Source organism: Arvicanthis niloticus, chromosome 9 (genome assembly GCF_011762505.2).
Source record: "Arvicanthis niloticus isolate mArvNil1 chromosome 9, mArvNil1.pat.X, whole genome shotgun sequence".
Classification (NCBI taxonomy): domain Eukaryota; kingdom Metazoa; phylum Chordata; class Mammalia; order Rodentia; family Muridae; genus Arvicanthis; species Arvicanthis niloticus.
Genome location: NC_047666.1, coordinates 51,688,379 through 51,713,044, shown reverse-complemented (window position 1 = coordinate 51,713,044; position 24,666 = coordinate 51,688,379). Strand labels below are relative to the sequence as shown.

Here is a 24,666-nt window from a genome sequence, read left to right as displayed (position 1 = left end):
CTTAACAGCCAGCCTGTCTCTCCAGCCCCTTCCCAACACTTCTCTATCATGGCAGCCCATGATTTCCTAGGTTGTAGAAAACTTCCCTCAAGTGGCTGGGGTGGTTATTAAGACTGAAGCTTTTCCAGTTTCTAAGACCGTCCTTTATTTCCTGAGATGAATAAATAAGTCAATGGCTGGGGCGTGGGCGGTGAATACACAACAGGAGCTGGCAGCATGCGCCTGGCAGGGGGGTTATGGGGGTCCACCCCTGAGGGGACGCCTCTCATCCTGGGCAGGGGCCAAAGCCCACCTGCAACCTCCCTAGGGAGAAACAGTCTTGGAATTCACACACTGTGAGGCCTGCCAGTCCCCTAGCAAGGATCTCATGGCATCAGCTTCAGGAACTCTTTTTCACCCCCGGGACCACTGGGGTCCTGGGCTGCTCAGTAAGGCAGGTAAAAGGGTGTTTACCCCAGTCTCAAAAGAGAAACCGTGCTGCCCCAGGTGTCCATCGGGAGAAAGAAATAACCTCTAGGGGCAACCTGGGTGGGAGGAAATCCTGTAAGTGGCGGCAGAGATTATCTACCCTTGATGAAGCCCTCCAGCACACGGTCACTTCGCTCTGACAACCAGTACCCAGTCATGGCTGCCACAGCTCCAATGAAAATGGCAGTGAACACCAAGTCACCCTTAGCAGCAAGCGTGGCCAGTGCACAGATGATCACACCAAAGAACATCTGCTGCAGGACCACCATTTCATCCTCCGTCATCTCCGCGAAGAAGCCCGCCGACTCTGCAGAGGAGGCAAGACTGTCACTGCCTGGTTCCCAGCAGTTCCCCTGGGCTGCCCACAACTACCATACACCAGATCATTGCTGCCAGGCCCACCTAGCTCAGCAAGCACAAGTAGCATTCACTGCTGAGAAAGCCTCTACAGGGGCTACCTCCCTATGCTTGAAGGAAGCTGGGAGATAAAGAGGCTGCTCAAAGCTTTGAAGAGGATGGTCCCAGTGAACATCAGAAAATGGGCTTAGATAGGTGGAGTTTGAGTGTTAAATCTAATTCTCTTTCAACCTGGAGGTGAGGCCACCAAAAGCCACCCTTGAGAACGCACAGAAACTGAGTCTCAGGGCAGCCTCTCTGGGGGGCTAGGTAGCAGTGGGGTGGGGCCTAGAGGAGGAGCTTGTCTGCTCTCCCCCAGGACCAGCCCAGCCTCCCACTCTGCTTACCTGGGACCTGCTCCTTCACGCAGATGCCGTCCTCCTGTCTGTAGCCTTCAGCACAGACACAGCGGTAGCTACCCTCCGTGTTTTCACACTGCTCATTTTCTCCTGGACACACCACTGTCTCACACTCATCCACATCTGGGGGTGGAGGGAGGGGAACAGGTCAGAGTGCTGACTGCTGTGGCTCCCCCGCATAGCACCCCAGACTGCCTTTCACTCCCACGGTCTCAATGAAAATGTGCATCCTTCCTTCCCTGGCCTCATGCATATTCCAGCCCCTTTTGGCAGAAGACTCACCTAGGCACTTGGAGCCCACCTGCTGGTAGCCACGGCTGCATTTTTTGCACCGCCCTGGCCCTGCTCCCATACAGCCCAGGCAGGCCCTTGAACAATCTGAAGAAGAGAGGGCAGAGGTGAGGGGTCGCTCTGGCCTCAGGCTCTGGAGCCTGAGAAGGAAGAAGTTTGGAGGGAAAGGCACAAAGCACCATCTCCCGTCCCTCTCTTCCATTCCAGCCTCTCCCTTCGGCAGCTGACACTGACCCCGGCACTCGTAGGCTCCTTCCGTGTTCACGCAGAACTGGTCGGCTCCACAAGTGGCCTGCTCCGTGCCACATTCATCGATGTCTGTGGAGAGGGCAAAGGTTGGAAGTGTCACTTTCAAGTAAAATGAGCGCCTTCTCGCTTCCTGAGTGCTGAGACCTGAAGCAGGAGGTGGCCATGACTCAGCATCAGCCATTCAACTCATATCCAAGGGGACAGCCACAGGCAGAGGGGACCCGGGTCCCCAACAAGACAGCTTCACTGCTAACCTGAACCATCAAGACTATGAGAAGAAAATTGTGGGGAGCAGGGGGTGGGGTGGTGGGGTGGTGGTGGTGGTGGTGTGTGTGTGTGTGTGTGTGTGTGTGTGTTTTGGTGGGTTTTTGTTTTGTTTGTTTATTTGAGACAATGTTTCACTTTGTAACCTTGGCTGCCCTAGAACTCACTCTGTAGACCAGGCTGGCCTCAAACTCACCCAGATCCACCTGCCTCCCAAGTGCTCGGATTAAAAGCGTGTGCTACCACTTACCCTGCTGGGTGTGTGTATATTCAAAACATTTTCTTTAAATTTATGAGACAGGGTCTCATGCAACCCAGACTGATCTGGAACTACTGTCCCCAAGGATGACCTTGAATTCCTAATCTTCCTGGCTATACCACCCCTGAGCTAAATCCTAGGCATGCATTACTATACCTGGCTTTAAATTCTTGTCATTCTTTAAGGAAAAAAAAATTATTTATCATTTACATGTATGTATGTGTCCCAGTGTGGGTGCCCTCATGCCACAGCACACATCTGGAAGTCAGAGAACAACTTGCTGGGGTTGGTTTTCTCCTTTCAGCATGTGTGTCCCAGGGACTGAACTCCAGCCTTCAGCCTTGGCAGCAAGCACCTTTAACTGCAGAGTCATCCCACTGCTAGACTTTAAATCCCATTCTAGATTGTTGTTGGTACTTTGTTTTTTTTTAAGATTTGTTCTGCTATGCATGGTGGCAAAACCCTTTAATCCCAGCACTCGGGAGGCAGAGGCAGCTGGATCCCTGAGTTTGAGGCCAGCCTGGTCTACAGAGTGAGTTCCAGGACAGCCAGGACTACACAGAGAAACCAAGCCAAAACAAAAGACTTGGTCAAAGAAACGCCTCCTCTAAGGTACTCCTGATCCATCAGTGCCCTGCACTGAGCTGGGTGTGGACGGGAGTCTTCCACTGCGAGCAGGTCTTTCTGCTCCGTAAATGCCTAGCTTGCTGCCTTCCAGCCAGGCTGAGGGTCCCCTGTGAATGTGCTTGTGCTGGTGTAGGCAGACATATGTGTATATAGGGAATAAAGCCTGCCCCTCCCTCCCCCCCCAACCCCCTTTCCCCCCCTCCACGGCATGTTTCCCCCTTACCTACACACTTGAGGTGATGCAGGGCCCAGCCTTTCTTGCACTGCAGACAGTGGGATTCCTCAGGTCCTGTGCAGCGGGCACAGGGACCAAAACACGCTGGGTAAAAAGCAGACAGTGTGAGGATGGGCAGGCAGCTCTCCCGCTCTCCCAGCTCACACCACAGCTTTTAGCTACCTACCGGAACATACCAGATGGCTGCTGTTGCGCTCCGCCTCAAAGTAGCCAAGGCCACACTGGCCACAGGCCTCGCCCCCATAGCCGGCTTGGCAGTCACAGTGCCCGCTGCCCCCTCGAGTCCCTTCCCCTTCACACTGCCCGTAGCCACCGCAGGGCCTCTCTGTGCCCCCAGGACATGCTGTGGGCAGACATCAATTGGGTGAGATCTTATACACAACTTTGTCATCCAAGAGACTATTTTCTATGTGGTCCTAAATATTTTTTAAAAGAAAATTTAATTTTATTATTTACACAGAAGCTATATGAAATAGCCTATTGTAAAACAACTGGGTAAACTGTTTTTATTTGCCTAATTTTTTCTTTTTTGAGAGAGGGTCTCACATATGTAGCTCCAGCTGGTCTGGAACTTGGTAAACAGACCAGGCTGGCCTCAAACTCAGTTATTCTCCATACACACACACAGAGGCACACACAGGCACACAAGCACACAAACACAGAGTGTTTGTGTGTTTGTGCTTGAGACATAATCTTTAGAAAGTCCAGAGAATTTATGTGAATAGACTGAAAATCCTCCTGCCTCAGCCTCCTAAATGCTAGCATTATAGGCCCATACCTCCACATCTTTTCTTAAGACTAAATCCATCATTCCAGCAACTAACCCTTACCTTGTTTACAGGAGAAAGAGCTCTAGTGAGGACTAGGAGCTTGGCGTGGTGGCACGTGGCTGCAATCCCAGCACTCAGAATGCTAACTCAGGATTATTACAAGTTCAAAGCCTGGGCATAAATTAATTAGGACAGGACTGTACCAAGTTCAGCTCTTGGCTAGGTATTGTGGAGGTGGAGAGATGGGGACAATGGGGGCTTCAGAGCATGTGCCCGCCCCTTCCCAGCCTGACCAGACATGTGAATGAAGGAGGCAGAGGTGAGGGTAACATTTATTTAATAACAATTACAGCCACACTGCACCTGGCTCAGGCTTTCCCTGTGCTTTGCTTTTTTTTTTTTTTCCCCCAGCCTGACCCAGGCCAGAGCAGAAGTCTGGAGATGTTAAGGGAACAAGCTGTACTCACCCAGCCAGGCCTAGCTTCCTGGCCTCAGCAGTCTCCTCCCACTCCCAAAGAGGACCAAGAAAGACTCACGCAGGCAGGAGGGTCCAAAGGTGCCAGGGGGGCAGCAGAGCTTCAGGGAATCCGAACAGAGCCACTGGAATAGGTCCGGGGCTTCTTGCTGCCTGTGAGGAATGGGGCAGAAAGGGAGAGGTTGCTGACACTTCGGGAGGCTGCCTACTCCTATTCTCCCTGAATCTGGAATTCTGCTCAACTTGGGCATATGTCCCAGGAACCCCTTGACCAAGGCCCTCTGGACAGAGGAGTAAACAGACCCAGAGAGTGGGCCTGGTACCCAGGAGCAAGTCCTCAGATGTAGATTTGGAAAGGCTCCAAACTAAGCTGCCATGCAACTGTTTCTTGGCCAAGTCAAAACCAAGGGCCTGTCTGTAACCCCCTCCCACCCCTCACCTGTGGAACCACCAGGTTTCCACCAGCTCCTCGCTCAGCTCTAGCAGGCGGTGGCACTCGAAGTCTGACTTGCTGCACACGCCCTCCAGCACCTCCACCAGGCGGGTCTCACTGAGCAGACAGGACAGGGATGATAAGAACATAGTCCACCCACCAGGTCCTCAGGTTGCTCTCCACCTCCCCCCGTATGTGACAATATCAAGGAAGGGGCAATGGAGCATTAATGGGAATCAGACAGACCTAGGTCAGAAGCTAGATGTGTGATTTGGGCAAGTCATTAGGCCTTCTTGGTTTTGTTTCTCGCCTCTGGCCCTTGGTTGTAATCAGGTTCCCACTATGTCACCCGGGATGGCCTAGAACTCTCCTGCCTCTACATTCCACTGTGCACCACCATGTTGGGCACGCTTCTGTTTGTTTGTTTGTTTGTTTGTTTAAATCTGTCAAATAGAAACAGTTAACACCTCTGCAGGTGAATCCTGAGTCCTCAGTTCCTGAATCGGACCTGGGATAGCAGAGATGGCTGTGCCAGGAAGACAGGACTGAAATTACACCATGGGCTGGGAGTGGGTAGCTCAGAGGTCGAAAGAGGATCCTCACACCTCATGCAAATATATGATCTATCAAGTGTTGGCAAGGATGTAGAAAGACCGGAATCCCTTCTGCACTGCAAGTGGGCATGCAAGATGTCGCAATCAGCTAAAAGGAGCCACCATGACGCAGCAATTCCTCTCCTGGGCACATACACAAAGCAAATGGAAAACAGGTGTTCCAACCTTGTACACAAATGCTCACAGCTGCAGTGTTCATAACGAGCAAAAGGCAGACAACAACTCAACTGTCCACTAACCAATGAAAGAAACTGCAGCATGTCCGTTCAAGGGGAAATTATTCAGCCATAAAAGGAATGAAGCAATGTGCTGCACATACCGCACAATAGGACTGAGCTGTGGACACATTACACTGAGTGAAAGAAGCCAGACATAAAAGGCTGCATGACGAAGGATGTCAAAGGAATCAGATAACCCACACAGGTCTCTGCGTGATGAGGGCATATTAGAGTTGCCAGGAGCTTGCAGGAAGGTGAGCATGAGCTGCTTATGGGTAGAAGATTTCTTTTTGGGTAATGAATATATTTTAAAGCCAAAAGTGGTGACATATATCTGTGATCCCAGCATTTTGGAGGCGGAGGCAGGAGGATCACTGAGTTAGAGGCCAGCCTGAACTATATAAGAAAAGTGGGTCAAAACAAAAAGTTAAAAGTGAGAAAGTTCTGGAAGTGGACAGAGGTAGTTATATAGCAATGAGAATGTACTAAGTGTCCCATAGGTGGTTTTTTTTTTCCCTTTTCTTTTTTCTTTTTTTGGCCATGTGGCCTAGACAGGCCTTGAGTGTGCTATGTAGCCGTGTACAACTTTAACCTGCTTCCACCTCCCAAGTACTAGAATTACAGACGTGCACCACCGTGCCTGGTTTTATTAGGTGCTAGGGAAGGAGTCCAGAGCACTGCGCATGTGAGAAAAACAATCTAACAGTTCAATTTCTAGCCTCTTATGTTCTTTTATGTGTATTTCTTTTTTAAAGATTTATTTTATTTATATGAGTACACTGTAGCTGTCTTCAGACACACCAGGAGAGGGCATCAGATCCCATTACAGAGGGTTGTGAGCCACCATGTGGTTGCTGGGAATTGAACTGAGGTCCTCTGGAAGAGCAGTCAGTGCTCTTAACCACTAAGCCATCTCTCCAGCCCCCTTTTATGTGTATTTTACAATTTAAGAAATTAATATATAAACAAGGTGAGGTAGCTCACCCTTGTAATCTCATCACTTGGGAAGTACAGGCAGGAAGATCAGGAGTTCAAGGTCATCCTCAACTATATATCAAGCTGGATGGCTGCCTGGTCTATATGAGATCATATCTCAAAACCGGAAATTTTTTTATTACATAAAATATGATGTGGGGGCTAGGGAGATGACCCACTCTGTAAAGTGACTCCGGAACATGTGTGAAGATCTGAGCTCAGACTTCCAGTACCCATGTAAAAGCCAAGTGTGGCAAGTTGCCTTAACTCTAGCCATGTGTGCGGGGATGTGGGGAGTGTCAAAGACAGGCAGATCCCTGTCTCCAGTCTGGCAGAATAGCCAAGTTAGTGAGCTCCAGATTCAGGGAGAGAACCAAGGTGGAACAGCCAGGCATGGTGGTGCACACAGTTCCAACACTCAGGAGGCAGAGGCAGGAAGATCTCTGAGTTCGAGGCCAGTCTGGTCTACAGATTGAGTTCCAGGACAGCCAGGGCTACACAGAGAAACCTTGTCTGAAAAATAAATAAATGGAAGAGACTTGGAGTCAACATACTTTGAGCAAATATATGCACGTGCGCCTCGACACACACAAACATGTACACACACACATATATAACATAAAAATAAGTTTAATTATACTATAATCTCAAAAAATAAGAGAATTAAAAGTATTAAAAATAAACATGATTTATCATATTATGTATCTAAAGGGTCTGACACAGTGGGATACTAGAGGAGCTAAGTTAGCCAAACCAAACAAGAGGAGAAAGGAAAGACGAAATTGGGGATCACTAAGATGGCTCAAGAGGTCCAGGCACTCACACCAAGACTGAGCCCGAGAGCCTGAGTTCGATCCCTAGGACTCAAGCGGGGGAGAAGAAGTGACTCCTGAAAGCTGTGCACATGTGTCCACAATCACACACACACAGAAAAAACAAATGACAAGAAGTTAAGAAGAAGCCAAGTGTGATGGTACACACTTGTAGTCCCAGCGCTGTGGAGGTAAAGAGAGGCAGATGTCTGTGAGTTCAGGGCCAGCCATGACATCTAGTAAGACCTAGTATCAAAAGTGGAAAATGTATGTAATAAAATAAAACTTTTAAAGGGAAAGACAGAAGAACCCAGAAGCCATTATACAGCAGAAGTGTTCTTGGTACTACAGTCCGAGGGAAAGGAAGGGCTGGAGTTACAGGACAATAAGCTTTCCTCCCTCATGGGAACCGTCATCCAACCCTTTACCACAGTACCAGGGATCAGGTACGGGAGCTGTAGCACAACCCTAGCAAACTAGAAAACTGCAAGACCCCACCAGTGGCCTGACTCCGACTCTTCACCGCCCCTCCTTCGGTGTCACCTTGACAAGCTGGAGGGGCCTCTTCAATTCCTGTCTCTAGGCCTACCTCTCCCTCCCTCAAGCTCCAAGTATGTTGACTCCAAGTCTACCATGTTCCGAGGCCTGGCCTGACCCCACCCCTGGCCATGGCCTCTCTGCAGTCAGAAAACACCTGCACACCTCACCCGGTCGCCGGGTGTCTGTAGTACTCTCTCTCGTGCCCCATAAGGAATCTATCATGTCAGCTGATGATCTCCAAAGTATGCTCCGATTTCAACTAGTGCTCACTGTATGCTCCACTGGATGTCTTGCTAGTCTGTGCTGCCTTTATACTTAGACTAAAGGAGCCCCCCTCCCGCATCCCCTAGCTGCTTTCCCCACTCTCTCCATGCTGCCCTGGCTTCCTGTACTTTGTGAGTGTGAGTGATCTCTTCACTTAAGACCAGAGGTTGGAGAGATGGCTCAGCAATTATTCAGTTCCCACCATGGACATAATGGCTCCCAACTGCCTATAACTCCAGTTCAGGAAATCCGGTGCCCTCTTCTGGCCTCCCATTCAGGACATCTAAACTCTCCAGAGCCTTCTGCTCACTCCACTCCAGACACCTTCTGGAGAAACCTAAGGTCAGCCCTGCTACTGTCCAAATGAACCATCCTGAACACCTCCCACCCACCCACCCACCCACATTCTTCTTCTTCACCTGGTAGGTAGTGTGTACTGTCTGTGTCTACTCTACTAAAAAGCAAGTTTCACGAAGATGGGGCTTGGTTTCCTTATTTGCTGTTCTGCCAGTGTTCGGGATTTGGGGAGTAAAATGCTTCTGCAGAGAATCTATTCCAACCATCAGCAGGAACCAAGAGTTGGGGTATATGCCCACCCCCCCATCTTACCTGTCTTTGTACTTGGACAACTTCTCCTCCTCCCAGGCAGTGTTCCCACCACCAAAGTTGTCCCGGATAGTTCTCTCCAGGCCCTGGAGATGGAGGAAATTAGGAATATCTAAGTACAGAGCAGGACACATTCATTTTAGGGTTTTTGTTTGTTTGGTTTTTTTTGTGTTGTTGTTTTCAAAACAAGGTTTCTCTGTGCAGCCCTGGCTGTCCTGGAACTTGCTCTATAGATCAGGCTGGCCTTGAACTCAGAAATCCAACTGCCTTTGCCTCTCGAGTGCTGGACTAAAGGAGTGTGCCACCACACCCGGCCTAAAATTCTAACATTTCATTATTTTATGTTACTGACCAGGAAACTGAAGCACTGTGAAGCACATTACCCAAGGGCCATACAGTTAAAGCAAGCAACCTATACAGGGACTAGAGACCATGCAGATTTGCACAGAGAGCTCCCTGCTAATGGGCCCCTCCCTCGAGGCTATTAGTGCACCCACCTTGTTGAAGCTGTCCACCAGTGCCCGGCAGGTATGACATGGATGGGGCTCAGCTCGGGGAGAAGAATGGGGAGGAGGAGAGGGTTGGAGCCAGACAGGTCCTGGGAGGCTCAGAAACAGGCTCAAACACCAGAGCAGAGATGGGACCAGGCCCCTTAAGGGCTGTGGAGCCATCTTTTCCCAGGCTGGGGACGTGCAGATAGAGGGCAGGGTTCACTGGAGAAGACAGGCTGTAAGGAGAAAAGCGAGGACTTGGTTCTGAGGTGCCTTGGGGCTCAGAGCCCCAGACCTACGTAATTACAAAACGAGGATGAATTGGGGTACTGGAAGCAGAGGCGCTGGAAGGGGGGAAAGAGCCTAATCTACAATTCCAGCAGAGAAATTATTTCTCCGTTACCGTAGGGGGAAGTGGCCGGGATCGCTGGCAAAAGAATAGGCGTCAGCCCATTGTTTTAGGGTCTCAGTAAGTTATTAGGGGCCAGAAATAGAAAGAGAGGGTTAGATCCCAAAATATTTCGAGAGAAAGGCGGATGGGCGGTCCTGGGGGAGGAGCCCGGATCCGGATATGAAGAGAAGGGGTCAAGTTCAGAGCCTCTTTGGGAGACGGAGGTACGGCCTGGAACAGGAGGATCTAAACCCAGCTAGACCTTAGAGGAGGAAGAGGAGGAAAAAATCCCCGCCCCCGCCCCGGGCGCTGTGGGCCGAGCCTACTCAACGCCACTGCCTTCGTAAAAAGTACACCCTTCTCCAACGCCGCAGTCCAGAGGGCGGGGCCTTCTCTCAGCCAATGATGGAAAGCCATGTGCCATTGCGTCACCTTACACTAACCAACCAGAAGCGGCTCTGGGCTGCACCTGTCCGGGCTTTAAAGGGCCGCGGGGTTAAAGGCTCTGCTCGCGGAACCTCGGAACAGAGACACGAGGGCTACTGGGTTAGGAATACTGCTTCGGCCTTTATTCGCGTTCAGGTCCGGGTCCCAGGTCCCATTCCTCACAGTAACCCGGGGCTTCCGAGCTGGAAGTACAGTTGTCCAAGGCGGACAGCAGCGCCTGGGCCACTCGTTCCACCCTGTCGGCGGGTCGCCCCGGGGATCGGGAGCGGCCTCTTTGCAGTGCATCCAGGAAGGCCGGCAGCTGCGAAGGCAGGGAGAAGAGCGGCGCGACGCGGAACAGGGCGGGCACAGAGTCTGGGTGCAGCAGCCCGTCGAAGTAGACACCGACGTAGCGGCCGGTCACCCGGCCTTGCAGAAAATCGGGCAGCACGCAGCTGAGCCAGGCAGCAAGGGCGTCATGCGGCCCGAACCCCACCGTCTGGAGCTGCAGCCACTGCTGACACTGCTCCACGGCCGCGGGCGAGAAGAGAAGAATTACCACGCCATCCTCCTGCAGGGTCCGGCGCCGCTGCTGGTGGAACCAGGCCAGGGCTCCGTGCGCGCTCACCTCGCGGCGGCTCCACAGGTCCACGGCCACGCTCAGTGGCATCTGGCTCAACGCAGACGCCAGCGCACCCACCAGACGCTCGTAGCCCGCTCCGTCGGCAGAGTGGAGGAGCAGGGCCCTGCGGGCGCCAGGGGCCACTACAGGGATAGCGGAGCCCGTGAGGGTGAGCCCAGACCTGCCTTCCCTCCACCCAGTAGAACCCAGCGCCACCGTTTAAGGATGTCCCAGGGAAGCACTCACCTTTCCTGCGGTCCTTTTTTAGAAGGAGGAAGAAGAAAAGCGCCGCAGCCAAGAGTAGGCAGGCCAGCCACACTAGGACCCAGCGCTTGTGGATGTCTGAAATAGACAGGGAAAAATAATGGGCTAGTTAGAAACCTTGTATCTTTCACTCCACCTTACGGAGGAGAAAAAAAAAAAATGAGTCTATAGACATGAAGTGATCTGCCCCAAAGTCACAAGTGTCAGAGCAGGCGCACTGAAAGAACTCCACGTGTCTGACCTGCCTCAGTTCTCATGCCTGTAAATAGGGATAACGGCAACAAGTGCATAGGGTTGCATATAAAACACTTAACAGTGCCAGGCCTTGTAAGTATGCAGATGTCAGCTGATATTGCCCCTTAAGCCTAGGGTTGCAGGCCCTTAATTTTGCTGCCTTGTATGACTGCAATAGCCCCCATCTTTCTGCCTTCAGTCCACTCTATGGGGAGCCGCAAAGATCTGTTTAAAATCGGTTTATTCTGGCCATTGAGGAAACAGGTGTTGCTGGGGACATAGAATCCTGCATCCCTATTGGGCCTCCCATCTTCCCTCTAGCCACACTGACAGCTTTGGAAACTCTCAGAAATGTACTCCACAGTCTTTTTTTTAAAAAAATGCAGTTTGACTCCTTTCAACTAGCTCAGACTTCACAGTGCATCTAGGACCTTTCCCTGAACCCTTCCATCTAGACCAGGTCCCAGGGCTCATTCACTGCACGGAACCCCTTACGTCGGCTCAGTGCTTCCACCTAGCCTGTAACTATTACTGTAAGATCCATCCCACTTACAAACATTCAACAGCTCATATATGGCTAGATTTCTGTTGGTGTGAGCAGGTTCTGTCTTTTTAGGGATGCTGGGATCCCTGAAAGTGTGTTTTCATCCTTGTCCCTCCCCCTCCCCACTTCCCACCCTAGAGGAGCACACATGCCATAGAGCTTGTATGAAGGTCAGAGGACAACTCAAGAGAGTCCATTCATGTGGGTCCCAGGGAGCTCTCGTTTTTCAGATTTGGTGGCAAATGCCTTTACCAGCTGAACCATCTTTCTCCCCCTCTGTGGTTTTTGAATGGATAAAGGAATCCTGCTATGACTTATTTGAGCCTGGCAAAGCATCACATATGTGGTCCCTGTCAGAGTCAGCTGCTGGCACACAGGAAGAACAGTTCCTCTCATACTCACACTTGTCCATTGGGCAGGCCCATAGTGATCCCAGGTCACTCTCATTCCACAGCTGTAAGACACAAACACAGTCCCCTGCTTGATGTTCAACAGCTAATCATTTCTGGCCAGCTTATTCAAATTCCTAGCCTCAGCTATGCATATTTCCTTGCCCAGAGCAGGCTGCTGCAAATACCTCTGCTTTTGCCCAAACTCTTCCTCGAAGCTCTTTCTAGAACCTAACACTGACTGAGGGTGTGTATCGTTTAACTGGGCTCTAGTCAGAGTGAGCACCTGAGGGCAGGAATGATATATCTTACCCTTTACCTACCCAGGCTAGACAAAGAGCAAGCAGCATATGTAGGCACCAGGGCAAGTTCTGTCACCAACTCACCTGCATACACTGGTGTGACCGGAAGTCTTGCAGCAACTGCTCTCCGAGGCGAGCAGCTCTCTGTCAAATCAAAGGGGGGTTTGGGGGGGGGGGACTGTCACGTGGGGCAGCATGTAAGGTGCTGCAGTAGAGCAGAGCTGTTTGTCAAGAGGAGCTAAGAGACTTATGAAGCCAGACACTGAGAAGGGATATGTGGATATGTGCATGCGCGCGCGCGCGCGCGCACACACACACACACACACACACACACACACACACACACACACACACTGTATTCTCAGAGAGCAGTACTGGCCCTGGCAGAGAATGACAGAATAAGGTAAGGTGGGATATAGCAACTGAGAATGAAAGTAAGAATACAAGGCCATGCTTCAGATGAAGCTGGAAGCATCTGGAAAAACGGTTCCTTGGTCCTCACCGTGGAGGCCATACTGGGCAGTGGTGTACAGCCACTGGGTTCCAAGGCACAGACTGATGTGTTGTTTAGGCCACTTTTCATCTCCACTAACAGCATATCATCCTTGAAGGGCCCCAAGGAGTCTGGGAGGAGGGAGAGGCCACTCTAGTAAGACCTACTTGGGAGTTGCCACTTGCCTTCCTCCCATTCCCTGCCCTTTACCCCCAGGAGCCAGCTCCTCCACGGTTTGTCCCATTGCGGTGGCCCTGTCCCGGCCACCCTCAAGCCCCACTCACCAGCCCACAAGCACTCTTGCAGCTGAACCTTCTCCCAGGTGCTCACCTGCTTAGAAGGAGCCAGAGTTAGGAGCACTAGGAAAAGCAAGGGCCAGGAAGTCCAATAGGGAGGGTGCAGGCAAGAGGAGGCCCATCAGGCCGACTCTGCCCTCTGGACCTGGGGTTAGGCAGAGCTGAGTTCAGGCTGCAGGATTTAAGAGTCACCCATCTCTCAGACCAGGCTTTGGGAGGATGCCTGTGCTGACAGAACTTACCACCTTACAGCTGTCTTAGGCACTTAAAATGGCTATTTCCTCCACATCTGACACCTCAGAGAGGAGACTCTCACCCTCACCCAGTCACCCACTGAAAATCACAGCCTCCATTCCTTCACCTCCTACCATAGCATGTGACTTCACTTTAACGCGTATCCTTAAGGCACTCTGTTCACTTTCCTAGAGGAGAAGTAGGTTCTGTGAGGGTAGGGACATTTACTGGCTCTGGTCACTGACAGATCAAGCTCAAAGTGGCTAGCACATAGTAGATACTCAACATTTGTTTTTGAAACAGTATCAGGCTGTAGCCTAGGCTGGCGTGGTACTCACTGCATAGGTCAGGCCAAGTGGCCTCAAACTCAGGGGAGCACACATATCCTCCTGCCTCAGCGTCCCAAGTGCTAGGAATATAGGCATGAACCTTCGTATCCAGCTAAATCTTGAATGAATGTTTTTGTTTTTTAATTTAAAAATATTCTAATTTTTATGATTAATGTGTCCGTGTATGGTGAGTGTGTTTGGGCACATAGTTCCAAGGAACGTGTATGTATGGAGGCTGTAGATTAGGGAGGAGAATCAGTGCAGGGCCCCACCCTCAGCTCAGTGCTTTGTCATCACTGTTCTGACCTGGACACAGAGGTTGGGGTGGTCTTTCACCGACAGGAACTCTTGTGGCTCCTGAGAGAAGCAGAGGATGAGTGAGGTCATGAAGGGAGGCTCTGGGGTCCCAGTGAGGTCATGAAGGGAGGCTCTGGGGTCCCACACACTCTCTCCAACATTTGAGCTCACTTACATTCACAGTGACGTTCTCCTGGAGCATTGGTGGCACAAGTGGCTGGCAGGGACTCTGGTCTGGTGCCTGCCAGCACAGTGCCACTTTGGCCAGCAGAGAGCAAGGCGCATCTAGTTGCCATCTCCCTGGGGACAGCACCCGCAGCCTGGCTATGTGCCAAAGGTTCCTGTGTGCACGGGGATCTGCAGCAGAGGGCCAGGGTCACTAATCATCCACCTTCCCATACCCCCTGCCTTAGGAGATTTGCTCACCTTTCCGGAAGGGGCAGAAGCTGGTCCGCTCAGCATCATCTGGCTCCAGGGCCCACACCTAGGAAACAAAAAAGGGGCTCTACTGGGCCAACTGTCCATGAGCATTTGCCAGACCCTCTGCTGGGTACTAGGACATGGTTACTGAGGCAGGTTTCATAAGCACTCACCAGGCTTCTCACTCCTTACAGATTTTCTCTGCAAACACTGCAATATACATCTTCTCTCAACTATTGGGACATTGTTTTTGGTTGCTCTTTGTGGTTGTTTTGGAGACAAAGTCTCACTATATAGCCCTGTCTGGTTGGAACTCACAGAGATTCACTTGCCTCTGCTTCCTGAGTGCTGGGATTAAAAGCATGCACTATGACACCTGGCTTTTTGCTCAACTTTTAATGAGTGCCTACTATGTGTGTTATCAGTATGAGATACACAAGGAGCCTTAGATTATTAACTTTGATTCATTTCACAAGCATTTTGTGAATATGTACTATGTATCAAATACTGTGCTGGATTTTTTTAGAGAACCTACTATGTGCTTAAACTTATGCCATGAGAAAACATATTAATTTATTCATCAAACGTTTGAGAGTAGTGGGCATGGGACATGGTGATACAGAGAGTTAAGTTGCAGCCAACACTTCCTGAACATGTGCCCTGTGTCTCACCACTGTTTGGCACTGGGGATTTGTTCATCTCTGCAGTCAGCAATGCGTACCTACTGTTTACCAGGCTCTGTCCAGGGCTCTGTCTGAGCACCCACTGTATACCAGGCTCTGTCCAGGGCTCTGGCAAAGTTACTATATTTGAATGAGATATGCTTTGCTTTCCTTCAAAGAAGTCACAGGCTCAGTAGGGATGAAACATGTAAATGTTAGTCAGTTATCCACTTCCTATTCATGGAGCATCTTATGTACACAAAAACGAAATTAGACAGAATCCAAAGGTTAGAGGCAGTGGCACATGGGGAAAAAAAGGCAGAAAGACAAGGGGGATTCAGAACAAGGGAAGGCCAGGATACTGGAGAAGCTTTGGTAATGAGGTGATGTGAGCTGGGAAGATTTGGCTACGTGGAAGAGGTGAGGGAACGGGCTGAGCAAAGGCAGGTTGGATGAGGCTTGGTGAACAGCTGGGCTGGATATAACAAACTTCTCATAAAGGAGAACTTAGGAGAAAGTCTACTGGTAAAGGTTCCATGGGTGGTGGGGGAAGACAGGAAGGCAATGGGAAGGGAGGGAGGAGGTGGAGGTTATTGACAGCTCAAAAGGGATTAGAGAGGCCCAAAAGGAACTGAAGATGGAGAGAACAGAAAGGATGAGGGGCTCGAATGCCAGAGGTCGAGTGATGACTGATGTGCAATCAGAGGGCGAGGTCGCTGATAACATACTCAATCTAGATGTGGCAGCCTTCTTTACAGCGGCCCTACAGTGGGACAGTTTATCCAGGTTACAGATAAGAAGCCGGCTCGGAGAGTAGTGTCTTGTCCCAGGTCACACAGCTAGTAAAGGCAAGATGGACTGACACTCCTTTAAGTACATAGCATGTGTCCTATCCTTCCTAGGACCACAAAGGGGAAACAGAGGATCAGGGGAAGGCTTCAAGGAAGAAGTGACATCTGGGTAGGCCATGAGCCATAGGGAACAGTCCTGTGGATGGAGTATCAGGAGGAGGATTCTGGACACATAACAAGCAGAAGGCACAGGACAGCAAGAGCAACAACACAGACAGCCACCTAAACGGACCGTGCTCTCCATCTCAGAGTATGGAGGACAGTGGTCCCAGGAGATTGGAGGCCATCCCTCCATGCCTCCCTAGCCCATCTCCCATGTACAGTTGAATTCTGCTCCTACCTGAATGCAGAGGCAGGGAACCAGGTCTGTGTGGTTTAAAGTAATGTTCTGAGGTCCAGTCTGTGGGATGAGCAGACCGAAGTGAATCAAGAGAAGCTAAGGAGGGGAAGTGGGGATGCCCCAATCCAAGGAACCAGGCAGACAGAACCTCCCCCTGACAGGGTCCTCTGCTTTGGGCGTGTCCCCTTTGACAGTTTGCCTACATCCTTAGCATGGGCATGGTATGGTCCATGTTCAGGGTGAACATGGACCTAGAAAAGAAGCCTCGCCGGGCGGTGGTGGCGCATGCCTTTAATCCCAGAACTTGGGAGGCAGAGGCAGGCGGATTTCTGAGTTCGAGGCCAGTCTGGTCTACCGAGTGAGTTCCAGGACAGCCAGGGCTACACAGAGAAACCCTGTCTCAAAAAAAACAAAACAAAAAACAAAATAAAAGAAGCCTCACCAGGTTTTTGTACCACAGGTGTTTGAGACCCTGGACCCGATCCAAGTACACTAAGAGGCCGAAGTCCTGCTCCTCAGAGACGTCCAGTATCAGAAGAACATTGTCACCATCTGCAGACACATTGAGCCAGGGCAGGGCTAGTGGAAAAAGCAGAGAGAGACAGGGAAGTTCAGACTCCCTTCACCCCCTCTGCACAATAAGCCTGGGCCATACTCACCAACTGCCCCATTAGAGATTCCATCAACCCCCTGGAAGGATTTGGACCAGGAAGCCCTTGGAGGACAGACTGTATCCCCTGTATCCCCATCTCAGACTGGGCTTTTTGCCATCTCAGCCACAAGCCCACAGAGGCTCCAACTTGCACCTTGGGGACAGCTCCTCTTCTTCTGCAGCCAGTAGAATCCTGCTACCGCCTTAATGCAAATCACTTTCCCTAGACTCCCCTATGCCCCCACATAGTAATCCTAGTATAAGCTAGTCTTTACAACAGCTTGCATGACCTTAACCAGGCTAGCTTCTGAGACCTATCAAACTTAATATGTTAGTATCTCTGTCTTGAATACTTTGCTGCAAACACACGAGTTGCCTTCACATTCCTTAAGCACAGTTGGCCTTGCTCCTGCCCCAGGGCCTTTGCACAGGCTGTTCTCTTCCTATGGAACTCTGTCTCTCAAATGCAGGGCTCTTTCTTCATATCTTTCATTACAGTGAGGCTGTCTCGCTGCTGGAACTCCCAGCCTTCCCATCCCTCCCTCTTGAATTTTCTCCAAAACTCGTCACCATCTAATATACTGTAGATTCTACATCCCCAGGGGTTACTCAGTCTTCCCTCAACCCTTTTCTAATCCCAACTCCCATTTCATAAAGACAGGAAGCTTTATCAGGTCTGCTTATCAATTTACTTCTAGTCTAGAACTCTGTCTGGTATGGAGTAATTACTCAGTCAGCCCTTGTTGAATAAGGAAGGTGGTCACCACTGAGTGATAAGATGAGATGCTTGGTGTGTGTTTTCAAAGCTCTGGTGTCTAGTGATCTGTATACAGAGGCCAGAGAGGGATGCTAAAAAGAAAATGGAGTTGAAAAGAGAAGAAAGGAGACTATTTAATAGTTTAAAACCTGCTGCACATTTTCCGCCTTCACTGTGTGCTAGCTGTAGAAGTCATTAAACACTAACACAATGGAGCCAGATGTGGCAAAGCACACCTGCAACCCGGGCTGCTTGGGAAGGAAGCTGAGGCAGGAAGATAGCCAGCTCGAGCCCAGCGTGGACAACGTAGCAAGGACCTGTCAAAACCAAAACAGCAAAACAAGACAAAAACAGCGTAACTACACAATCACTTCACCAAACTAGACATTAAAACCAGTGCGCATTGCTGGACATGATGGTGCACACTCAATTCCAGCCCTTAGAAGGCAGAGGCAGGTGGTTTAAGTGAGTATGAGACTAACCTGGTCTTTATAGTGCCAGAGCTACACAGTGAGACCCTGTCTAAATAAATAAATAAATAAATAAATAAATAAATAAATAAATAAATAATATTGCACTTATAACTTTTTAAGATATATGCTATACATGCATGAGAAATTTTCTTTAAAAGAAAATAGAAAACAAAAGTAACATCAGAATCTTTTCTTTTTTGGTTCCTATTTCAGGTTTAATAACATTTCCACTCTGGACTATCAGGAAAGGTACCAGAATCTTAACAGTGCTTTGAGCCACTAGGTGTCCCTGGTATTGATGAACACTTGTTATAGCTCCAGTGCCTGGCATACATGAAGTAATTACCACAGTTCGTGTGGAACAAGCGAATGAGTGAACAATAGAATATGTCCTGTGACTTTTGGAACCCGGCATCTCTGAGCTGATGACAACCCCAAGCATCCGGTTGTGTAACTCCAGACCCGCTCCTCCCTCCATCCAGCCCACTGTCCCTAGCCCTCCCTACCCCAGCAGCTCTGGATGCTGTCCCGGACTTCAAGACCCCTGCAGTCTGGGGAGAAATCACAGAAAAACCTCCAGTGGGGATGAGGACCAAGGGAAGAAGGGAAACAATCCAACCCATGGGGAGATACTGAGAGGGGCTGCCTGTCCCCTGAAGACCACCCATGTTTACACAGGGCACAGAGCACCTATCCCAGGGGCTAGAAGCACAAGAAACTGACTAAGGAGGGTGCCAACTTAGAACCCTGCCTGAAAATGATGGGACCAGAAAGATGGGGACTGGCCAAAGGGACCACAGACTGGGGAACCAGGACTTTGGGGTGACTTACCAGGCAGCTGCTGTGTGAGGTTGAGCTCTTTCTGGTACCTGGGCTTTGTGTAGGACCAGATTTGTACCTCAGCCCCAAGACCAGCCTTGAAACAGTCAAATACTGCAGAACCCTATGAGGAGAGGGTGGTAGATGGCTGGAGGTGGGGGGTGGGGGGGTTCAGTATCCAGGCCAAGATCGTGGGTTCATGTGAATAGACATCACTCTGCTCACTCACTGGCCCCATTTCCAGCCAATGACTGCACTTATTCTATCTAGCTTGAAATCTGTCACTACAGTTTCCTTCTTTTGAACAGGTCCCCAGTTCTAAAGCAAGTATCTCCTATAGCTGTATTGGCAGGCCTGGGGTTAACCAGGCTATCTGAGTTGCTGCCTCCACCTGCTGTCATAGACCACTTGACCAGAGGGAAGCAGATCAGATAGATACTCCAGTGTGAACCTGGAGCGTCCCCGGCAGGCACACTTCAGTGGTGCTCATGGCTGCTTTGTGTCGTAAACTAGGCAGATTAAGAAAAATTATGTACATGTGTTGCTTACACACATGCCTCTGTGTGTTTGTGTGTGGGGGGGGGGCAGGGAGGGGGTTGCCAGGAATCAAACCTAAGGCATTGAGAATGTTAGGCAAGAACTCTACCACTACCCTACACTCCCAGGTCTTTGTTCTTAGAGTCATCAAAAGTTTCAAAGGACACTTCGTGAAGTGTCATTATAAATAGCCAATAAGCATGTATGATGGTTTGTATACGCCAGGGAGTGGCACTATTAGAAGGTGTGGCCCTGTTGGAGTGGGTGTGGCCTTGCTGGAGTAGGTGTGTCACTGTGGGCGTGGGCTTCAAGACCCTCATCCTAGCTGCCAGGAAGTGAAGATGTAGAACTCTCAGCTGTGCCTGCACCATGCCTGCCTGGATGCTGCCATTTTCCTGCCTTGATGATAATGGACTGAACCTCTGAACCTGTAAGCCAGCTCCAATTAAATGTCCTTATAAGACCTGCCTTGGTCATCATGTCCGTTCACAGCAGTAAAACCCAAACTAAGACAGTATGTAAAAAGTGTCTGTCAGTCACCAGGGGTATACAAATTAAAGCTGTAATAAACACCAAACATAGTGGCATAGACCTGCAGTGTTAGCATTTAGGAGGATGAGGTAGGACTACCTAGCAAGATTACCTAGACTATCCAGCAAGATTCTGTCTAATAAAAACAATTAGCTCGGCAGCAAACTATTGCTTAGCATATATAAAACCCGTGCTTCATCCCCAGCATGCCCCTCCCCCACACTCATACACACAAACCAACAACAGAAACACTAGCACTGAGCTGCCTAGATGCTTAGTAGATAAAGTGCTGCCACCAAGTCTGACAACCTGAGTTCAATCCCCAGGACCCTGACGGTAAAAAGGGGAAACTGACTCCGTAACTTGTCTCTGCCCTCCATACGAACCCCCTAGTACACACACACACACACACAGAAAGAGAGAGAGAGAAAAAATGTAATTTAGAAATATAAATACCACCACCACATACACGCACACACAAATCCCCAGGTATAAACATGACATACATAGCAGAATGGTTAAAATTTAAAACTTTAAATGCCAAGTGTTGGCAGAGATAGAAGTAACTGGAAGCCTTTTTTGAGAGTATGAAATAAGATTGCCCCAGAAAACTGCTTAGTGATTTCTCACCAAGTCACACGTGAGTCAGGAGTGTCCTTACCCTCATTTTATAGACAGAAAAAAAGCACCACAAAAAGCTGAGAGAGCTCACTGTTCAGATCAGACCCAAGACTTAAAGAGACAGCGAACAAGATTGTTTTGGGAATCTGGGATTCCGGAGGTGGCTGTTCTCATCAGGGGGAGTACTTGACATACCACGGAATGACCAGGCTGCACCAGGTCAGCAGGCACCTGGACCTCCAGCAGGGCACAGCGGGCAATGGGGTAGGCCTGGAAGGAGAGCACCACCTGGGCCTGGAGAGAGGCTGTGAGCAACAAGCAGGGGTCAGCCAGGCCATGGGCCACGGGCAATACCCTGACTAGAAGCAGTAGTAGCAGTCGGACCCTGACTAGAAGCTGGCTCCTCACCATTCCTAGATTCCTGGAGTTCGGAATCAGACTTTCCAGCTTCTTCAGGCTCTTCCCAGTGCCCTGCAAGAAGCAGAGAAGAGAGCAAAGCCCAAGTCAGCCACCTGCTCTGGGCTGGTTCAGGCTTAGATTCCCTTGCAGAGATGCCACGGCTGATAAGCAGAGGCCTGGGGAGAGAGGCTGGCCTGGGGGTACCTGGACCAGTATCTTAAACATTGAAGATGCCCCCAGAGCCTGCAATCCTCATGCCTTCCCCAGGCAGGCTCATGTGTGCACTCAGTCACGGGCTTCCTCACTCACCATGCACAGACAACTGCACAACCACACGGACACAGAGGGCGCAGTCTGTCTCCTGTGGACACCTCAGTACCAGCTCCGTCTGCAGGCGGGTAGGCACCAGCACAGGGCCTGGGGCAGACTCGATGCTTCCTGGCAGGCAGAGCACGTCACCATCTGGGTGTGAAGGGTGGAGTGGGAGCTGAAGCTGGTTTGGTTTCTGACACCTCCAGAGGGCAGGGGAGCTTGGCCTTTCAGACTGAGAGTGAACAGTTGCTTCCTTTCAGCCTGGAAGCCATTCTTCTAACGTAGCAATACTTACCCCAGAGGTGGCAGGAGAGGCCCTGGGAAGGAAGGAAAAGTCAGTTCACACCCTTAAATGTATGCAAGCACCTTTCCTTGCTTGATAGCCCCTCTCCCCTGCCTATCTCCTTCCGGGAGCTCCCTATCCTAAGCTCGCCCTGAAGGAAAGACTAATTCTTGTCCCCTTTCCATCTTCTCTTCCCCCATCAGCACCAGACAGACCAGACAGGGCAGTTCTGATAGAGGCAGTGACAGGGAGCCAGACTAGGGTTGTGATGAGGCAGAGACTGAACTCTGAGCCTTTCCCAGCCTCCCAAAGTCCCAGACTCACTAGAGAGCAGCGTGCAGTGTCCTGAGGCTCCATGAGTTTCTCCAGAGAAACGACCACAGGGCTTCGACCCAGTGCCAAGGACAGGAGGAACCAGGACACAGGCATCTTCCAGGTGCCACACGGCACCCAGGCCTGAGGCCCCGTCCTGCCCCCCCAAGGGGGGGCAGACCCCTTGCCCCTGCTGACAATCAGCCCCGTGTCCCTGGGAGAGAGCAAGGGCTAGAATTCCTCTCAAGCCATGCTTTCCCACTCCAGTGGGCCTGGACTCCCGGCCCAGTTTCAGCTGGAGTGCTTTCGATTTGACTCCCAGCAGGCAGTAGCTGTTCCCGCCCCGCCCTGTCCCGTCCCTCCCACCAACTCCAGGCTCAGGAGCCAGCAGCTTTGGACTTGGGTGGTGGCCTCTCTTCCTTCTCCTCCTCTACTTCGGCTGGCACCTGGCTGGGAGGAGCACTGGGAAGGCAGCACAGCTGGAGTCACTACCGAGTAAAGGCATTCCTTACCCTGGATCTCACCCAAAACAAAGGTTCTGATCGATCTGATCGGGAAGACCCCAGGCTTGTGGCATCCTGGGTGTTTCCACTTCCTGGTGTTTCCACTTCCTGTATGACCCTAGGATCCTGAGGTCCACTGGGTCTCCTCTATACTTAGGTTCTTCAAGTACTTCCCTCAGTGACAGTGACCCTCGTGAAACAGGAGCTCTGAAGACAGTGAGCTGTGCCAAAGGACACCAGAAAGTGAGCTCCCCACTGCCTGGCCAGGGTTCAAGGGAGCCGGAGGGGCAGTCAGGCCTGGGAGAGCCAGTACTCCGCAGAGGTTCTGTACTGCTGGGACTAGAGGGGTGGGGATGGGCATGCAGCCTAGCTGACCTTCGGCTCTTGGAAGAATAGCGAGGAGAGGATCCAGGATGCATTGGGTCCTCCTTGCCTTTCAAGGCAGTGCTAGTGGGAATGAAACCACAGATGACAGTATGAATGAAAGGACTTGAGCTGGTGAGCTGTTCTAGAACAAGCCCAGGGCAGGCTTCCTGACAGGCCCGGGCACACAAGAGCAGCACACTGGTCCTTAGTGTGTCTATGATGTTTGCTTTTATTCATCTTTCTAGACGATAGAAACCCTCTCTCTCACCAATTGTGGTGATGTAGGCCTCTAATCCCAGCACTCAGGAGCCAGAGGCAGGTGGATCTCTTTGTTCCAGGCCATGAAGGGCTACACAGTGGGATTCAGTCTCAAAGAAACAAACAAAAAAATCAAACTATCTCTTGAGGGGGCCTCCCTCTGGGAAAGGGCAAGGGACCCCTGGCTTACAGGGCGGTTTCTCTCAACTCTGTGGAGCAGAACTCCTTTCAAGAGCTTGACACATGGGCCCTGCTTTGCAACCGTGGCCTAGCTGTCCAGCCTGGACTAGCGCATATGGTGCAGATGGCTGTCTTTTTGCAGTTTTGAGAAGAAATGGAAAAATCGCCCCTCCTTCTCAGAAAGGGCTGAGGACCTACCAGGAAAGCCCAACTTCCTCTCAGGGACTATGAGAGGAGCAAATGCGGGAGGGAGGCTTGTCAAACGTGGGACCTGAGTTGAGTCTTACACGGTTTGGAGGGCAAGAAGCACCCCCAAGGAGTACATGTTTGAGGCCTCGTTCTGGAGTTGCTGCTGTTGCTTCATAGTCTACAGACAACTGAAACTACAGGGACTATTGGTTGGGCCTTGATAGTCATCTTTGGCGGCCTCGAGTTCCAGCAGGTGACACAGCTCCAGGCGGCTCTTCAAACACCGCTTAGCCCCAAGGTGACTCCAACTGGTGGCTAGGGTGGCAGGCCGAGCATCCAGCGCTCGAAGCAGGCGCGGCAGGTCACGAAGCAGGCGGTAGCGCGGCAGAGAGCGCAGCGGCCGGGGGATGTCACCTTTGGGGCAGAGGCGACTGAAGTAGGCAAGCAGCAGCCGGCTTGGAGCAGCGCACAGCAGGGTGCGAAGGGAGGCAGCCTGCGGGTCGCCGCTGCAGGCGGTGCTGGGGCCCGCACAGTTCCACAGGAGCAGCACCGTGCCCTGCTCCCGTGCCACGCGCTCCCGCGCTGCCCAGAGCCATGGCAGTGGTCCAATGCGTGCTACGTGCGTCCCTTCCCAAAGATCCACGATCACGTCGCGTCCACCACCCAGCGCGGTCCGCAGCAGTTCGGCCAGAGCTCCCACCAGGCGGCGCTGTGCCTCTGAGTCCGCTGCGTGTAGGAGTAAAACTGGCCTTGTTCGACCTGAGCCTGGGGACCCGAGCAACAGCTGAGTAGGGTAAGGGGCGCCTGGGGGCCAAAGGGGGGGGGGATGGTGATGACAGTCAGCCCAGCCCTGCCCTTGGGGCCTCTGGCCTATACTCTAGGGTGCCCTGTATGCACAATGTGTCCTTTATCCGTTTGGAAGTCAATCCCCCAAACTACTGAGGAAAACGAGAAGGTTCTAATGCACAACAGGCTGGATAGTAAACAATCCCCTCGCCCCCAACACCGCCTCTTGCAGCTGGATGGGTGGTGGT

At 51.1% G+C, this 24,666-nt stretch overlaps 3 protein-coding genes and 1 long non-coding RNA gene across 12 annotated transcripts in view; 1 reads left to right on the top strand and 3 right to left on the bottom strand.

Annotated features, from left to right (window-relative positions):
• Window positions 1-120: 120 nt before the first annotated feature.
• On the bottom strand, window positions 121-10,126 carry Creld1 (CRELD disulfide isomerase 1). Of its 2 annotated transcripts, none has more exons than XM_076940269.1 (11): window positions 10,064-10,126; window positions 9,353-9,582; window positions 8,859-8,941; window positions 4,833-4,943; window positions 4,455-4,546; window positions 3,315-3,491; window positions 3,137-3,232; window positions 1,749-1,832; window positions 1,506-1,601; window positions 1,212-1,346; window positions 121-775 (listed from the first exon to the last, which is right to left on the bottom strand). In XM_076940269.1, exons 2-11 carry the CDS (start codon window positions 9,524-9,526, stop codon window positions 561-563), a joined length of 1,263 nt encoding a protein of 420 aa, XP_076796384.1. In that variant the 5' UTR covers window positions 9,527-9,582; window positions 10,064-10,126; the 3' UTR covers window positions 121-560. The 2 variants fall into 2 exon arrangements, with proteins under 2 accessions (XP_076796384.1, XP_034367786.1); XM_034511895.1 differs by having other exon boundaries at window positions 9,750-10,102.
• A 158-nt stretch (window positions 10,127-10,284) lies between these two features.
• On the bottom strand, window positions 10,285-22,286 carry Il17rc (interleukin 17 receptor C). Of its 7 annotated transcripts, XM_076940267.1 has the most exons (20): window positions 22,149-22,286; window positions 21,837-21,858; window positions 21,539-21,691; window positions 21,239-21,301; window positions 21,026-21,135; window positions 19,154-19,265; window positions 18,829-18,873; window positions 16,883-17,019; window positions 16,441-16,500; window positions 14,594-14,651; window positions 14,343-14,524; window positions 14,177-14,227; window positions 13,676-13,729; window positions 13,296-13,341; window positions 13,021-13,142; window positions 12,603-12,662; window positions 12,230-12,281; window positions 11,032-11,127; window positions 10,792-10,928; window positions 10,285-10,686 (listed from the first exon to the last, which is right to left on the bottom strand). In XM_076940267.1, exons 1-20 carry the CDS (start codon window positions 22,251-22,253, stop codon window positions 10,306-10,308), a joined length of 2,046 nt encoding a protein of 681 aa, XP_076796382.1. In that variant the 5' UTR covers window positions 22,254-22,286; the 3' UTR covers window positions 10,285-10,305. The 7 variants fall into 7 exon arrangements, with proteins under 7 accessions (XP_076796382.1, XP_076796379.1, XP_034367781.1 ...); XM_076940264.1 differs by having other exon boundaries at window positions 10,285-10,928; XM_034511890.2 differs by lacking the exon at window positions 13,676-13,729 and having other exon boundaries at window positions 10,285-10,928.
• The window catches only part of LOC143443502 (uncharacterized), a 27,819-nt gene continuing 14,108 nt past the window's right edge, over window positions 10,956-24,666 (top strand). The window contains exons 1-2 of the long non-coding RNA XR_013112562.1: window positions 10,956-11,089; window positions 18,536-24,425. This is a non-coding gene — a long non-coding RNA (uncharacterized LOC143443502). The remainder of the gene's footprint in view (window positions 11,090-18,535; window positions 24,426-24,666) is intronic.
• Il17re (interleukin 17 receptor E) overlaps window positions 23,211-24,666 on the bottom strand; it is a 12,680-nt gene continuing 11,224 nt past the window's right edge. The window contains exon 16 of one of the 2 annotated variants that reach the window (XM_034511893.2): window positions 23,211-24,436. In XM_034511893.2, coding sequence (XP_034367784.1) covers window positions 23,811-24,436 — 626 coding nt within the window. In that variant the 3' untranslated portion in view covers window positions 23,211-23,810. The remainder of the gene's footprint in view (window positions 24,437-24,666) is intronic. The other variant, XM_034511894.2, reaches the window with a different exon arrangement.